This window comes from Pygocentrus nattereri, chromosome 18 (assembly GCF_015220715.1).
Source record: "Pygocentrus nattereri isolate fPygNat1 chromosome 18, fPygNat1.pri, whole genome shotgun sequence".
Classification (NCBI taxonomy): domain Eukaryota; kingdom Metazoa; phylum Chordata; class Actinopteri; order Characiformes; family Serrasalmidae; genus Pygocentrus; species Pygocentrus nattereri.
Window position 1 is genome coordinate 32,410,979 of NC_051228.1, and position 16,795 is coordinate 32,427,773.

A 16,795-nucleotide genomic window follows, 5' to 3' on the forward strand; every position below is an offset into this window, starting at 1 on the left:
GAACAGAGCCTTGTGGCACACCATACTTTCCTTTTGCGAGGACAGAAAGAGCTATTCCTGTTTCCCCTACAAGGTTTTCTAGTCTATCTAGTAAGATAGGTGGTCTATTGTGTCAAATGCTGCACTTAGATAGAGGAGGACTAGCAAAGACACATTTCCTTGGTCAGAGAATAATAAAAGATAATTTACAATTTTTACTAGTGTTGTCTCTGTACTGTGATGTGGTCTAAAACCAGACTGAAATTTTTCATGTATCTGATTCCTATACAAATAGGGGCTTAATTGTTTTGCTACCGATTTTTCCAAGATCTTAGATATAAAGGGGAGATTCAAGATAGGTCTATAATTTGATAGTTTGCAGGGATTGAGGTTAGCTTTTTTAATCAGCAGTCTAACTACTGCTTGTTTAAGAGCTTTTGGGATGTATCCAAGGCTAAGAGAGGAGTTTTTTATTGACAGAATAGGCTTGGTTATTTCTGGCAAAATTTCCTTGAGTAAACCTGTACGAATCAGATCTAACATACAAGTAGAAGATTCTGCAGATGAAACAATTTTAATTGGTTCATTTTCTTGAGGTAAGGTAAATGATTACAGCCTATCTGCAGTGATTATAATATTCTAAAGATTTAGACAAGGCAGCAGGTTTGTAGAGCTTCTTTGTCTAATTTGAATTTTCTACCTTTTTTTTTATCACTAAAGAAATTCATAAAATCATTGCTGCAGTAGGCTAATGGCATCTGGGGTTCACTAAATTTTGTTCTCCTTTATTTTAGAAATTGTGCAAAATAGTAATCTAAGATTATTCTTATTGTTTTCTACAAGAGATAGGCTGAGCGTGCTGTTGCATGTGCTCTTCTATAGTCTATAAGGCTCTCTTTCCAGGCAGACTGGAACACTTCTAGTTTAGTCAGCTGCCATTTTCACTCTAGTTGTCTGGCAGTCTGTTTTAAAGCTCGAATTTGATCATTATACCAAGGGACAAATTTTTTCTGCCTTATTATTTTGCTTTTTAATGGAGCCATACTATCTAGAGTAGATCGAAAAGTATTCTCCAAGAACTTGGTCATAATACCTATCAAAGCATTGTGGAGCCTTTCTATTGCATTTCTATTAACAGTAGGATATGGATGCAAACCAAATAATGCCAAAGCTTATTTCAGCATGATTTTTGATAACTCAGTATATTAATACAGAAATCAACTGCAGTCATATGTATGTATATAGAGCGTCATACAACAGTTAGTTCCAATGACACAATCTAATGAGAACCTGGTTCAGAAGTGTTCTACCCATGCTGTTATTTGTGGTAATAGCATTTGGTTTTCAGAATAATTGTATCATTAACACAGTAGCTGATGGCTAAATAACGACTTACTTTACACTGCAGCTAATCATTACTCATTTTCTACTTTATCAGATGCAAATCAGCAAATGTACACAATAGATCACTTCTATTAGATAATATTTACACTGCAGCTCTTTTGGTCAAATTCTGCAGAGGTGTGTGGCAGCATGCCTACATCACATCCCAAACCTATAGCTGTCCCTACTTTACTTTATTCTTTACTTATTCTTTAACTATTTTATAAAAGCAGTAGGATTCTCAAGGACTTGTGCGAATAACGTCACAGCTTAGGTGATCCACTACACAATCACAGATTTTGTTTATAATTGTTTATGCATTACTCATAATAATAATAATAATAATATAATAATATCTTCATTTATAGTGCATTTTTTTCATACCAGTGGCAGCTTAAAGTGCTTTACAGACAGGTTATAACATTTTACAGTAGTATAGAAAACAATGACAGATCAAGTTAAAAAGAAATACCAAAGAGACGTAGAATTTTAATGGAGCACTAAGTTAAAGAGATACGTTTTTATCTTTCTTAAAGGTGTGAACTGAGCGTGACTGTCTAATGAAAGGTGGAATAGAGCTCCACAGTTTAGCCATTTAATATGGTTTATTAGAATCTTGTGATCAACCATCAAAACGCTGCACTAAGACCCAGTAAGACCAAAATACAAGGATTTCTGAGGTCCTGATGATTCATAACCAATTAGAACGCTGTTAGAATGAAAACCTGATTGAAACTTCTCATATTACTTGTTAGACATTTAATTGTTTGAACGTAACTTTTTCTAAGACTTTACTTAAAAAAGAAAGATTAGAAATTGGTCTGAAATTATTTAGCACAGTATCCATGCTATTCTTTTTCACTAGGCGCTTCCAAGACCATTTTAAAAGTGTTCTATTACTTGTTCTAGTGTTCTTTTGCTTGATGTTACAACACCTGTGAATGTAGCTGATGCTTTACGAAATGCAGTTATGGCAGGGATATTTGCAATTTTCTTTTTAGCTGAGGTACGGCTAAGCAGCATGCTACAGCTAAATGAAGTGTAACTAAGCAAAAAATTCAGAAAACATAAAGCAATTCTCCTTTTATTTGCAAGTTTATTTGCAAAAAAAAAAGTTAACAACGTAGCATTCCCTCGCAAATGTTCCAATGCAATGGTTGTATTAACTTGCAAAAGCTGTGCTTTGCTTAAGCTCAGACATGAAGCAGCTCATTGAATTTTATGTTGAGCTTGGATTGAAATATAAAGACGGTGTCGCTTCTCAAAATCCAACATGATTATGCTGTTAGTGATGCAAACTGAAACAGGGTCCTCATACAGTAAAAGCTACATTTACAGAGGTTGTAGAGAACAATTGCTGAAAAAACTCAGCACAGACTGGCAAAGCTGGGAAAACAGCTTTTAACACTAGCTATGCTAAAAACAAAGCTCCAATGTAGCCAATGTCATTGGGCATCTCTGGTCCTACATTTGCTTGCTCTCTGATGAGCATTTTTTTGTGAGGGAATGCAAAGCATTTGCAATGGAATGCAGTGCCATTTTATTTTTTTAACCACACCCCTTTAGGGTCTCCGCATAATGCAATATATCAAATCACAAAAAAAAAAATTACTTAATGGAAAATTAGCAAGCAGACTTGGTGTACATCTCAGATCTCAACAGAGAAAATACTGGTCCAGTCAGATTGTTGCTTACCTCTACACACTTGAAGACAACTGACTTGTAATGACAATGGAGCAATGGAAACATTATAGTAGGGAAATGTCCATTTCCATTTAGCTTTTCCATATTAATGGCAGCAGCATTATATAGCATTGAAGAGACCTATAAAAATGAAAGTAAAATGAATCATTGAGAGAAGTGAGTGAAAATATTTCAAGCTTTGTAGCTCATCAGAGAGATATGGTGAGGTTACAAAGAAAGATCAAATGAAATGTAGCCCCTATTGGGACATAGCCTAACAAGGTAAAATATAACTTGGATATTTCAACATGTTAGAAAAAAGAATCTAAATTAAACAAACTATTAAAACAATAATACGCTGTCATCAAAAAATAATACTACACGAAGCAGAGAATCATAAATAGAGCTTATGTTCAAAAAGGCATGCACAGGCAGCATGTTACCCAAGCAGCATATTCAGTGAACTTTTCATTTATATGTGGGTGTCATTGTTTTAGTGCCATCATTTTTTTTGCTCTATCTTTTATCTTTTATCTATTATCTTGCCCTGTACATCAGTGTGTAATATTATTCACAGTAAAACTTAGCTTAGAAAACAAACCTAACTTCTAAATGAAACCAAATTGTTAAATGCCGTATCTCTTGAACTTGATTTCTGAATAAGACTGCACTGGAGAATACTGGTGGCCACTCCACATGTGTTTGCAATTGTCTGCTCGCTGGGTTCAGCTAGGCAGTAAAATGTTTATAGTTCACAGTAAGCCATACTATGCCTTAAACCACATCAGTAAGTCTATGCAACCATAATGAAGACATGGATGTAGTATGTAGTAGAGAAGCTTTGTGAATGGATTTGTACATAAGATTTGGATGATTATTGACTTCTAGTGTTTGTTTGCAGTGTTAGTTTGGTAGCTTGAGTGCTATCTTGGCTAAATGGCTACATCTGGACTGAGTAGAAAATTTCTTAAATTCAATTTTTCCTTGTTCCTTCAAACTAACACTTGTCTTGATGTGACAAAACGTGTCTTTTTTAGGACTGCTCCAGATTGGCCACCTTTTGAGAAAGACCACAGCTTGAAGGTTCCTGAGGTGGTGCTGTATGATGAGGATGGGGTAGATTCTGCTCATATACACCAGGCATACAGTGGAGGCTATGCAGTGCTGCCCCCTATAGGCAGGTCCAACTCCAGTGACACAGAGCTGAGCAGAGACAGAACAGAGCAAAGCCCCAATGCTTTACATAGGAGCAGCTCAGAGGGTTACCTCGCACAACTGGAGAAACAAAGACAACTCAAGGCTAAAACAACCTATAAGGTGTGTTTGTGTGTGTGTGCCTGATATCACAATGAGAGGTTAATGTTTGTTTTCTAGACTGTGTCTGGTATTGTTTCTGATGTAGTCTTTTCATTTCTCGCATGATTGTAAATCTCCAGTTTCTGTTCCACCAATAATAGATTTAAGTTGGTAATATGATTTAAGTGGTGTATTTTATCTTTTCACTACTCATGACAGATACAGCATTTAAGACATAAGAATTTAAAGTACTGTGTAAAAGTCAGAGACTACCCACTAATTTAACTTCCTGTCAAAACAGTCATAAATTCCAAGTTTTTTGTTTTTTAGAAGATATTTCTGAGGAGATTAGATATAAGATAAATCAAATCCAGATCCAATCAAAGAAAAATAAGTGAAAAAACAGGAGTTTACAGCCGCAAGACCTGGTACACCATCACAACTCACCACTACATATATAGTATGTCAAGCTTTCATCTTGGAGGAGAAAATCAAGCTCCACTCTTAACTGATATTAAAATGATGCAGAAGAGCAGAGTGTTTAGGCCATGCTGGGCTGCTTTACTAAAATGTCTGCATTTTATTCAACTTACTGCATTTGTAACACTACAGCAATAAATGTTACATTTCTCTGTAATGCTAATCCATGTAGATGTAATCTCAAATTATTTTCAGTGTAGATTGCAGTGGCCCAGAAGTCCTATTTCGGTAGTTCTCTTTTAAATATGTTTTCAACTTTTTTCTAACACTGAAAAATGGACAACTTGTACATAATGGGGGTTTTGGTTAGAAATTAAAGAAATAAAAGATAGTCTCTTACTTTTGCTCAACAATGTATGTAATGAAAAGGACAAATTGACAAGCTGGTAAAAAAATCTATCATTTACTTAATGCACTGAACAGGATATAGTGTGAAAGTTGCCACATGAGCCATAATACATTTTTACAGTTCTTCTCTAATGATTATTATGGCAGTTTGCAGTTCTGCAGGTTAATTATATAAGTAACTGAAGATGTTGTTAACTGCTCTGACATGATGATATAAGGGACGGTCACCGTAATGATGCTGAAGTGAATTAAGGGATGGGGTGATTAAGCACTGTGTGCCAAGCACGGCTGCTGAGATGCTCATTTGCATTTAACAACGGCCACTTTGTCCTGTGCCAGCATGCAGTCTGCAGGTGGGGCCCACTGAGAAACTGACTCAGTTATCAACAAGAATACACTGTAGAATACTAGAGGAGCCACACACATGCTCAGAAAAAACTCCAGGGATCTAGAGCTTCCATTTACTCCCAGGAAAAACACCAAATAACTAGAGCTCTCATTTACGCCAAGGGAGAGCATCAGCCATTTTCACCAAGAGCAAACACTAGATAACTACAGTAGAGCAGCCATTTACTCCAAGAGAAAACAGCAGGCAACTACAGCAAAGCTTTCATTTACAGCCGCAGAGATCTTCATTTGGACAGTGTTGTTATTGCCATTTATATCCAACAAAAATAATAGGCAGCCATAGTCACCATTTACACTCAGAGGACACTTAATAATATTCCAGTCATGCGAGTAAACAAATAAAGAAACTGCACACAACACCACTGAGAGGTCATTATGTCATGGAACACATTCACTTGACACTATGTCGGGATTAAGTCGTCCTTACACCATAAAGCAGATTGCTTCTTCTCTTCACCTCACCGTGTCCGCCATCATGTCTCATAGGATTAGAGGATAAATTTGTAAAACAGCTAGTGTTGCAGCCCAGGGGGAACAGATCAGTGAAGCAAACAGCCACCCCACAGTGTCCATGACCAATGGCTGATCCAGGGCTGGCCCTAGAGCCTGAAGGAGCCGGCCCGGTCTGGCCTGATTAGCCCTTTTTGTTTGGGAGGGCTTGTGGATTGCTGCTCGAGTGCACCTTAGACGTCCATAACGGATTAACTGCTTTCTCCATCAATGTCTCATAGCTTAACTCACTCTGTTTCTTTCTTTAGCTCCTGCTGGAAATGCTTAAGACAAGCATTTATGATTTAATGAGTACAGAGCAAAGAGTATATCAGTATGGAAATTATAGAGAGGTCCGTTTTTACTGATGCAATGCATTAGTTGAAGCTGTGTTCTGTTTTAGAAGCCTTTTTAGGTGTTTTGGTATCTTCTGCATCTGTTAGTTTTTAAGAACTATTAAATATTAAAATCCATATCTTTACCTGCTCTGTTGCAGGCTTACACGCTGAAGGACTACATGGCCCTGAATCAGGAGGTAAAGCTGGGAGGTCTTGGCCCGTCCAACTCCGTATCTGAGAACATGGTAAGAGCTGTAATACTATAATGTCTAGGAAACACATGGCAGGAGGGTCTACCATTACATGCGCCTAATTGAGACATACACCCCCCTTTTCTTCATGTTGGTGTAACTAATCCCTACCATCTATTTTCAACAAGCAAGTGGTTTTGAGGTCGCTGTCCTTTTACTCGTGAATGTGAAAGACTTTCATCTCTCTAAACGGAACAGAAAGGAATTTACAAACCTAATGAGCATAGGCTTTGGAGAGGGGTATTTTTCTGTTTTCCTTTTGTCACCAATGGTAAAACCTTCAATGAATCTGATTTTCAGATGGGTTTCGACGAGGCAGTGACTGATTTGTGTTCAGCACTGGTTCCAGGGAGATGATGAGTTTTATTTGGTTTTGTTTGCTGCTGTGAAGTGGCCTCCGAGAGAGACACACAATGAGGGCGAGAGGCCTTAAGGGAGAAACGGCTTAGGTAATTAAACCTCCCTTTTGTAATCTGCCTCCCTCTCTCTCACCACTGTTAGGCCGAGAAAATTAGACGACAGAAGCTGTATTCAAATGTGATCCGTGAACAGAACAAGAAGATAAGTAGGATTCCCTTTCTGCCAGCCAGGAAGCCGGTGGGCAGTGACAACAAGGATGCCATTCCCAGGAACAAGGTGAGAGAGGCCTGAAGAAACACCACGCTAGCTTTACCTTACAGTGTGATCTGTCCGTCATCTGCCCATTTGAGTAGACAGTTTTATATATGACATGAATAAAAGATTTGTGCCTCAGGTAATCCCAAGCGCTTATTTTGAGTGGCTCAGTGTTAAAACGCCAAGATGTAATTGAATGTCTAATTCAGTGTTAGTGTTATCTGATATTAAATCCAGCATTACTCTAAACAGTCTGACCAAGACAAAAATCCTCAGTGTCTTTCAAGCTTTTTTTTTTTTTTTAGTAATTCAAATGAAAAAGATTTTTTAGAGTTTTTGAAAGCCCAAGTTTTGTCAATGGCAATCTTTTCCTTTGTTGTTTTGTCAGGCAGAATTTTACTCTTAAAAATTGTAAATAAAAATAAAAGCATTAAGAAGTCTTTTGTTTTTTATATTTCTCTTCGATTGAATAATAGTATGCTGTTCTATATACTATGCCCAATGTATTTATTGTTGCTACACTGAAAAAATAGTATTAAATAGCCTATTTAATCATGATTTTGACTCCGTATTCGTACTGTGCTTCTAAAATGGGTGCTAAAACTCCATCTTTGTTGAGTCAGCTGTGTTAATTCTGTTGCACTAATGGTCTCAAATTGCATTACAACTGCTATTAAAGGTTAAAGTGTTTATACTTAGATTGTATGTAGGTCAGTTTTTATCCTCTATCTTTGTTGGCGATGATAAATAAATAAAGTCTGGGAATATAGTTGTAATGTTTGAATATGCTGTCGAAAATGTTAACATCACCAAAACACATAGAAATGCCTGTATGTCTCAAAGGATTCAACTCGGTGTTGGTCTATTTGGGCTTTATTGTTGATCTTCAAATATAATTCATTCATTTTGAAACTTTTTGCAGGCTTTGGAATATGCTAAAACCATTACAAAGCCAAAAGCACCTCAACAGTGGAGGGAGAAGCCCAAAGAGAAGAGTGAGAATGAGAGCATGTTTGAGAACTCTGCGTATCTCCAGTTAGGAGTGGATCTCTCCCAGCTGGCTACTCTGGAGATGCTGAGGAAACGGCATGAGCAGGAGAAACAGATGGTGGCACGCTTCACCAGCCTCCACCCTGCTTCATCCATACCATCTGTTAACACTCTCTGAACAGGTAGCCATTGCTTTGAACTGTGGAACCCATAAGCTAATAAGCAGCTTCTGGATACAACATGATCTCGTCTATTATACTGAATATATCAAGCACTTTTAGGGTAATTTGATAGAGTAGATTTCTTGATCTACTTCATGGACTGTGTTTTGGGCTTCTTTAAATTTTAACAGAATGCACTGTGAGAACGTCTGTGTGAATTAATGCTCTAGTTTCTTTTTTTATATGATTTCCTGTCAATGTATAAGTGTGGGAGATTATTCAGCATAATGTAATGATTATGTGTGGTTGAATATTTGTATGTTGTAAAATGTTTGTTATAGAACCATGTTTATGCAGAATCAGTGCAGCGCTGTGCAAAAGATGAGAGACCTTTTATTTATTTCATTTCTAATCACATCGGCCATTAAGCAGAATTTTTCATTCTTTTCATTTCAGGAGATATTTCCGATGAGAATAGATATAAGATAGTCCACATGCTAAGGAAGGAGAAAGTCAAAGTCAAATAATTGAGAAATTGCAATTATAAAGCTCCACTTTTGCTTCAGATATGAAAAAATCCACAGGTGTTTCTGCCCATCCTTCCACTATGACAAAACACCTCAATGCTGTGAGTCTGAAAGGATGTGTAGCTGTCGAGAAGCTGTTAATGAGAAAAAGAAATAGACTAAAAGAAGATTTGCAAATCAAGAAAAGAAGCTGCTATTCTCAAAACAATGAACTGACCACCCTAGTGTCCAGACCACATTACATAATGTGGGATTACCTGGATCAGGAGAAGCAGAAAATGCACCGAACTTTGGAGGTCTGGAAGATCTTGTTGCAGGTGAAACGAAAGCGAGTCTCCTGAATAAGAATGGCTGCTGTAATAAACTTTGGACACCCCAAAATTGAATGCGTTTTTTAATTTGTTGTGTAATTTTCTGGTAACATATATTTTCTGCTTTAACACTGAAAATGGAAATATGTAAAATACAGGCCATTTTGGCTGGAAATTAAGTAAAGAAATTGTGGTCTCTGACTTTCGCACAGTGCTGCATATGTGATGTGTTGATCTTATTTTTATAATAAATATATATAGCTGAAAATTTTGTAAGCAATCAGCTGTTCTTCCTAGGCATGCTGTCATTTTCCATCTTTCAACAGATCTCTTAACCTGAGCGGCGATCTCATAAACACACCTGGCTGCACTGATAATGGGGAGCACTGTGCTATTTTTCAGCCAGTTCCTGCCCATTACTCTGATTATTTCCACTTTCCTCTGCCCTTTTCTTTAACTGGGAGAGAGAGAGAGAGAAAAAAACGAGTCAAATAAGGCTGGCACTTTGAAGCCAGCCTGATTAGAGCAGGCAAACTTGCTTTCTGTATTTTTTAAAGTGATAATTTCCCCCCCCATAAAACAATCTCGAGCACCTATTTCTTTAATGGAAGCTTTAGATCGTTATCAAAGAGCTATTTACTCGTATGTAATATTTTAATTAGATTATAGCCTCTATTTAACCCATCATGTGTGCTTTGATGCTCTGTGTTTTTCAGTGTTAAGCCTCAGAAGCGAGCCTAATCAATGCCGGACCTTTTTGAATTAATGAGGGATGCTGCCCTCTCTTTACATCTTTTTTATTTATTTATTTTTTCCCCCTCAGTGCTGCCATAGAAATCGGTTCATTGAAGGAGGCTGTGAATTAGCATCCCCTTTCTGATGCTGGGCTTTGATGTGGGCGCTGCTGAAGGACTTGGCAGAGCCCTGCCAATGAGCTGATGGAGCCACGCGCCACAAAACGCTTAATCTTTTAATTGATCACCTTCCACACAACCTATTCTCATCATTTTTTCTCTCCCCCTCTAAAGCAGAATCCCGTTCTACAAACACTGCATGAATCACTTTCCAAAAAGGGCGTAAATCCCCATCCCCATTAGGCTAAACACTTCAGACAAATGTTAGCTGCACATGGTCAGACTGTAGGGGCCTTAAGGGCCCCTGTGGATGGTAGATGATGTACAGTATATGTCCAGAAATGTCCATGATACAGCTTCGAATTAGTGAACTCAGGGTGCTAACACAGATGTTCAGTTGTGCAAGCACACCTTGTATTATCTCCATATAAGCATGGCCGATAGAATGAAGCAGCTGCCCATGAGCCTGAGGTTACCATGCCAGGCATTGGATAGAAGGCAAAGCATTGACCTGTGGAGCGTTAGAACTGCATTCTTTGGACTGATGGAGCTCCATCCAATGCCTTTGGGCTTAGTTGGAGTGGAGTTTACGATCCAGAACTAATCAACATCAGTACATGACCTCTCTAATGCTCTTTTGGCTGAATGCTATCAAATCCTCACAACAATGTTCCAACAACTAGGAAAGCCTTCCTAGAAATGTAGAGTAACTGCAGTACTGAGTTACTGCAACAAAGGAGCTGCAAACTCCCCAGCTTATTAATGCCAATGATTCCTGACCAGAGGTTGGATGGGCAGGTGTCAACAAATTTTAGGACATGTACTGCAGTAAAAGTAAGCTGTTAAATATGGTTCAGTGTGCTGTTGAGCCTGCATAAATGCTCTGTTTTTAACATCTCAGGCGCTGAAATACTTCTCTTTACAGTTCTGATTGCAAAAAGCTCAGCTTTTCATAATTGAGATTAGTGCAGCAGTTCCATGTCTGTATGTGGGCTACAGCTCTAATGGCATCATTAGTCTGCCTTAAAATTAAGCTTAATATTGAAATCATTCAGCTCTGGTGGTCATGTAGGTTTTATCGTCCTGCAGCAGCTTATTTGCTTATGTGAGCTGTGACTGTTCTGTGCTAAAGTTTAAGGCTAATGCCCTAAATTGAACAAATTATATTATTTTTTCAATCTATTTTATTATGTCACAGGTATTTATATTTGCATTTTTATATGTATATTTTGTAATGTTTTAATTGCACTTAATAATTTAATAATAAAGTCAATAAGTAATTAAACATGCATTATTATTATTATTATTATTATTATTATTATTATTATTATTATTATTAATAATATTGTTATTATTATTACTATTATTATTTATAAGGAGGGTTGGACAGGCTGAATGTAATCACTGGATGAAGCTCTATCATGGAGAAATCATAACATTATATTAGGTCATATTACATTTAGTAAACAATTTAGTTTTATGCTGTCAGCAGTAGCTCCACAAACAACCCAGAAAAAGGAAGCTTTCTCTCACCACCAAACACAGGGCAGGTTTGCTAAAATCACCCAGTGGCATTTTATTGAATAACATGTTGAATATATATTATAATACATTTACATTCTGACTATGTTAAAATAATAAAAACACAGTTATGGCGGATTAGAGCTGGAACTAAAGCACTGTGAAGATAAAAGTAAAAAAGAGAGGATGAAGTTCAGTAGGGTGGGTCTTATTGCTCAGCAGCGTGCAATTTTCATTGAATATTTGTTAAATTTACAATATTTAAATACTGAAAAATATTTAAAAAGCTCATCATTGCTCAAACTAGTATCCAGTATGTTTGCAATATATATCCAAAAGAAAGCACAATTATAAGAAAATTATAATAATAATAATACTATCAGTACTATTACTTTTTACTGTAAGTAATAATAATAATAATAATAATAATAATAATAATAATAATAATTATTGGTCGTTTTCGTTGTATTTGTATGATTATTTTGTTGACATACTATAGTGAGTCCTCCTCTTATGTAAAATAAACATGTGAACATACATCAAAAGAAGAACACATCGCTTCTGTTTCAACAAATCTCTCTTTTTTTGATAATTCATTTACTGTACATTATTTTAACATTAGTGAGTGAGAGTTTAGAACAGGCTGTATTGGTGAAAATGGAAAAAGGCGACACAAACTGATCCACTCATCCAGTGTTCATTAAACAAGTGCTAAATATCACGCTTCTATTTACAGACTGTCCATAGAATATTTACTGCCCCGTCCATATTCACAAAGAGAGTCATTATAGACAATTAACCGCAATAATAATAATAATAATAATAATAATAATAATAATAATAATAATACATCCTAAACATGCATTACTGTAAGATAAGTCAGATTTAGGGGCGGTTCCGCCTAAATTCACTCAGCTCATAATGCATATTATTCAAAGCGCTTCTATATTACAGCTTTACAGGCTGATATTTTGGTAAAAAAACTGAAGAAGAAAAAGAAAGTAAATATAATTTCCTATCTAAACTGGCAGCGCTCCGTATTCACATGTACAGAGGGTGAGTGAGGTCTATAGTAAATGGTCAGGAGAGCAGATGTCCTCCTCCTCCTCGATGTCCACCTCATCCTCGTTCTCCTCCAGCGTGTACGCGTCCGGACTCCTCCTGCCCTCCGCTGCTCCTCTCCTCTCCTGCTCGCTCTCGCTCGACGTGTCCGCGCATCTGTCCAGCTGCTCTCCGGGAGCTTTCTGCTCCTCCTGCGTTTTCCGCAGCTGCTTCTTGTGCTTCATCCTGCGGTTCTGGAACCACGTCTTCACCTGCGCACGCACAAAAACACAGTCCTTATACACGCATCCGTTTCCCCGAGCAGACAGTGCGGCCTTAAATGATCCAGCCCGTATAAATAGATGAAGGACCAAATCAAAGGACCAAATGAGTTCAGTCGCGGAGATCCTCGTTGACTCAAAGCAGGCCTTGATTATTGATGTGTAATTATTGTTATGTCGACCTAAACGACTTTGTCTCGACAAAACAAACGGAACAAAAGTAAATACTGAAAAATGTTGTATTAATGCCGCAGAGTTACATCAGCACATGTGATGTGAATACAAGAAAAAAGAAAGAAGAAGAAAGAAAGAAAAGGAAAGGCAGCGATTGCAAGCGCTTCTTCGCTGATGTAGCATTGGTCATATTGGATGGTCGGACATATTTGAGTCCCGTAGATTAAGCGACCTTTTCAGCGCAGTGCACGACTGTAAAGACAAAACAAGTGTTGAAGGATTTGTGGGTGTGTGTGTGCTCCGGTCGTACCTGTGTCTCGGACAGGCTGAGCGCCGTGGCGAGCTCCACGCGCTCCGGGGTGGACAGGTACCTCTGCAGCTCGAAGCGCTTCTCCAGTCCAGACAGCTGAGAGTCCGAGAAGACAGTGCGCGCTTTTCTGCGCCTGCAGTGCTTACCGGGCAACTCAGGGTGAGGAGGAAACAGCGAGGGCATCTGCATCCCTACAGCAGCGAGAAAAAACAGCCTGAGTTTTTATTATAAATAATAATAATAATAATAATAATAATAATAATAGTATGAAGAAGAATTAGAATAAGAAGAGAAGAAACGGAGAAGCATAGCACTAAAACTATAACTATAATATTACTAAAAATAACAAAACATGTGAACATGAGTAAATACAATAACATTGTTTTGTTCATTTAAAATGTCAAATATAGTTAATTAATTATACATAGTCAACTAGTACTGTTAAAAATATGCCGAATAGTATTATTATTATTATTAATAATAATAATAATAATAATAATAATAATAATAATAATAATAATAACAACAATAATAATAATTGGTAGTTGGGTTTTTAAAAATCTGTCTTACAAAAATACAATTTACGTAAATTAATTCAGAAACACGGTTGATCTTTCACTGGAAAAATGAACATGTCCAAACTGTAGAATTGTGGTTGAAACTGTACACAAACTGAAAAAATATTTTTAATAAATTCATATTTCTAATGTGTATTAATTGGTTTACTCGGTTACTAAATGCTGAGAAACGGGCGCGCTGCGTATTAAAGAGCGGTGCTGCAGGCCTGTTTACAGCAGCACGCTGTTTTCAAATCTCAGAAAAAAAATAATAAAAACGCTCTGAAATCTCTATTTTCCCTCAATCTTATAACTGAAGCGCTTGTCCAGCACCTGCGCTGCACTGACTCTACAAGCCAGCCTAACAATCTACAGCCAAAGCCTCATCAGGACCTCCACATCCTTCCACCCGCGCAGCTGCGCTCTCAGCCCATCAGCACCTACAGGCCCGGCGCGCGCAGACTCCTTACCCGAGGTGAAGAAGTATGGATGATGCTCGGCTTTGTGGAGCGGGTGATGCGGGTGTGGGGCGAGGATGGGAGTGGGCATGAGGGGATATCCGTACTCCAGCAGGGGCATCCTGGAGGCCAGCGAGCCCGAGAAGGGTGACGGGAAGGCTTCCCGCAGGGGCTTGGGTTTGTGCAGGAGGATGTCCTCGATGAAGAAGGACGTTGCCCTGTGGGCAGGCATGTGGGCACCGGCCGCCGTGTAGTTCCCACTCATCCCTGCCAAAAGGCCCACGCGACTCTCCCCGCAGCTCGCAGCGCCCGCACCCAGCCACTCCACCTCCGTCGCTCCGCAGCTTCCCACAAAAAGCAGAATGGTGGACGGGTCTCGGCGAAAAGCTGTCCGCCCTCAGGTACATTACTATTTATCCAGGCTGAAGGGTAGCAGCGGAGCGCCGTTGAGATCCGCGCTCAGCCAATAGCGCCGAGGCGGGGCGGGGAACCGAATTAGTGCTTTATGGATTAATTATAGGGGCCGGGGTGGAGAGGGAGGGCAGCTCCCCATGGGGCGCACAAAGCTCCACCACACCGAGCTCATTCACACACACTCGCCCTCTTCGTTTTTGGGGGGACTCTTTGGACTCTAGAGCGCAGACCACTGCCTATTTTTTTACCCCAAACACCAGCGTATGGAAGGACATCAGATCACATGGTACACAGTATTATGGAGCAGTGTATATACTATGACTTCAGTATATATGGTGTCCTACAGCCTGAATCACAAAGCCACGTTTTATTTACTTTCTAATAGTCACCTTATTTGCGGTATCACTCTGAGCTCATTTGCTCAAGAATATTTCGTGAGCATCAGCTGCAACTGAAGTCAGCTGTTACCTGTTGGCCCAGAATACCTGAATTTACCCTCTATATCAACCGGAATCCAATGTGGGCAGTTGTCGGTCATTTTATCCTGAATCTGGTCCCGGTCGGTTAGTTGTCATTACACAACGCATCCAGTGTTCTGCTCTTCGTCACATTCTGGGGGATGAGTTTCATTTCACTGATGAAGTAGCATATAGACTCAATTCATAAAGAAATGCAGGAGAAACATGTGGCGTCATTACGGCGCTGAACTGGGTTTCTAATGAACGTTTCGCGCATGTTTTCCTGTGTCTCGATCGGCTAATCCATACTCCGTCATTTTGAAGCGTGTGGAAGTAATAGGGCTTCAGCTGAGAGGCCATGATGTGCTTAGATCACTGCCAGGAAGCGTCCCATTATGGCCAAAATAGTAGGATAGGAATGCTTCACAGGGCTCTATGAAGTGACAAGATAGCAAGTATGAACACTCCTCACTTCATAGGCCTCTACAGGAAAAAGGTACTGCGCAGGTGTATTTTGGTTCATCCAGGCACAAACAGTGTTCAACATTCAAAACAGAAAAACAGCATAAAAATCCCTGGAGACAAGAAATGGTGTGTGTAGTTAATGCACCTTAAAATATAATTTCAACTGATTATGGTACAGGTAGCTCCCTAAATACAGGTGCTGAATATGTACCCTTGTGGGGGACCACCCCATACAGTGTCAAAATACTAGGGTAGGTCTACTCTTCTCTTCATAGGCTTCTATGGAGTGTCAAAATAGTAGGGTAGGTCTACTCTTCACTTCATAGGCTTCTATGGAGTGTCAAAATGGTGGGGTACGTCTACTCTTCTCCTCATAGGCTTCTATGGAGTGTCAAAATAGTAGGGTAGGTCTACTCTTCACTTCATAGGCTTCTATGGAGTGTCAAAATAGTAGGGTAAGTCTGCTCTTCACTTCATAGGCTGCTATGGAGTGTCAAAATAGTAGGGTAGGTCTATTCTTCTCTTCATAGGCTGCTATGGAGTGTCAAAATAGTAGGGTAGGTCTACTCTTCTGTTCGTAGGCTTCTATGGAGCGCCAAAATAGTAGGGTAGGTCTACTCTTCTCTACATAGGCTTCTAAGGAGTGTCACAATAGTAGGGTATGTTCACTCTTCTCTTCAGGGGCTTCTATGTAGTGTCAAAATAGTAGGGCAGGTCTACTCTTCACTTCATAGGCGTCTATGGATTGTTAAAATGGTATTGCAGGTCTACCCTTCACTTCATAGGTGTCTATGGAGTGTCAAAATAGAAGGGCAGGTCTACACCTCACTTCATAGGCTCCTATGTATTATCAAAATAGTAGGGTAAATCTATTCTTCTCTTCGTTGGCTTCTATGGAGTGTCAAAATAGTAGGGTATATCCACTCTTCTCTTCATAGGCTTCTATGGAGTGTTAAAATAGTAGGGTAGGTCAACTCTTCACTTTATAGGCTTCTATGAAGTG

The 16,795-nt window shown here is 38.8% G+C and overlaps 2 protein-coding genes across 3 annotated transcripts in view; one reads left to right on the plus strand and one right to left on the minus strand.

Annotated features, from left to right (window-relative positions):
* Positions 1–11,305, plus strand: part of jhy (junctional cadherin complex regulator) — a 36,007-nt gene extending 24,702 nt beyond the window's left edge. Inside the window, exons 5-9 of one of the 2 annotated variants that reach the window (XM_017691323.2) lie at positions 4,083–4,362; positions 6,563–6,649; positions 7,157–7,291; positions 8,193–8,442; positions 10,083–11,305. In XM_017691323.2, the coding sequence (XP_017546812.1) occupies positions 4,083–4,362; positions 6,563–6,649; positions 7,157–7,291; positions 8,193–8,438 (748 nt within the window). In that variant the 3' untranslated portion in view covers positions 8,439–8,442; positions 10,083–11,305. Of the gene's footprint in view, positions 1–4,082; positions 4,363–6,562; positions 6,650–7,156; positions 7,292–8,192; positions 9,528–10,082 lie in introns of those variants that run through there. The other variant, XM_017691322.2, reaches the window with a different exon arrangement.
* An 888-nt stretch (positions 11,306–12,193) lies between these two features.
* bsx (brain-specific homeobox) lies at positions 12,194–14,862 on the minus strand. The gene is given in 4 exon segments (XM_017691285.2): positions 12,194–12,947; positions 13,441–13,631; positions 14,468–14,790; positions 14,792–14,862. Coding segments are annotated over 4 exon segments (831 nt in total). The 3' UTR covers positions 12,194–12,701.
* Positions 14,863–16,795: the final 1,933 nt, after the last annotated feature.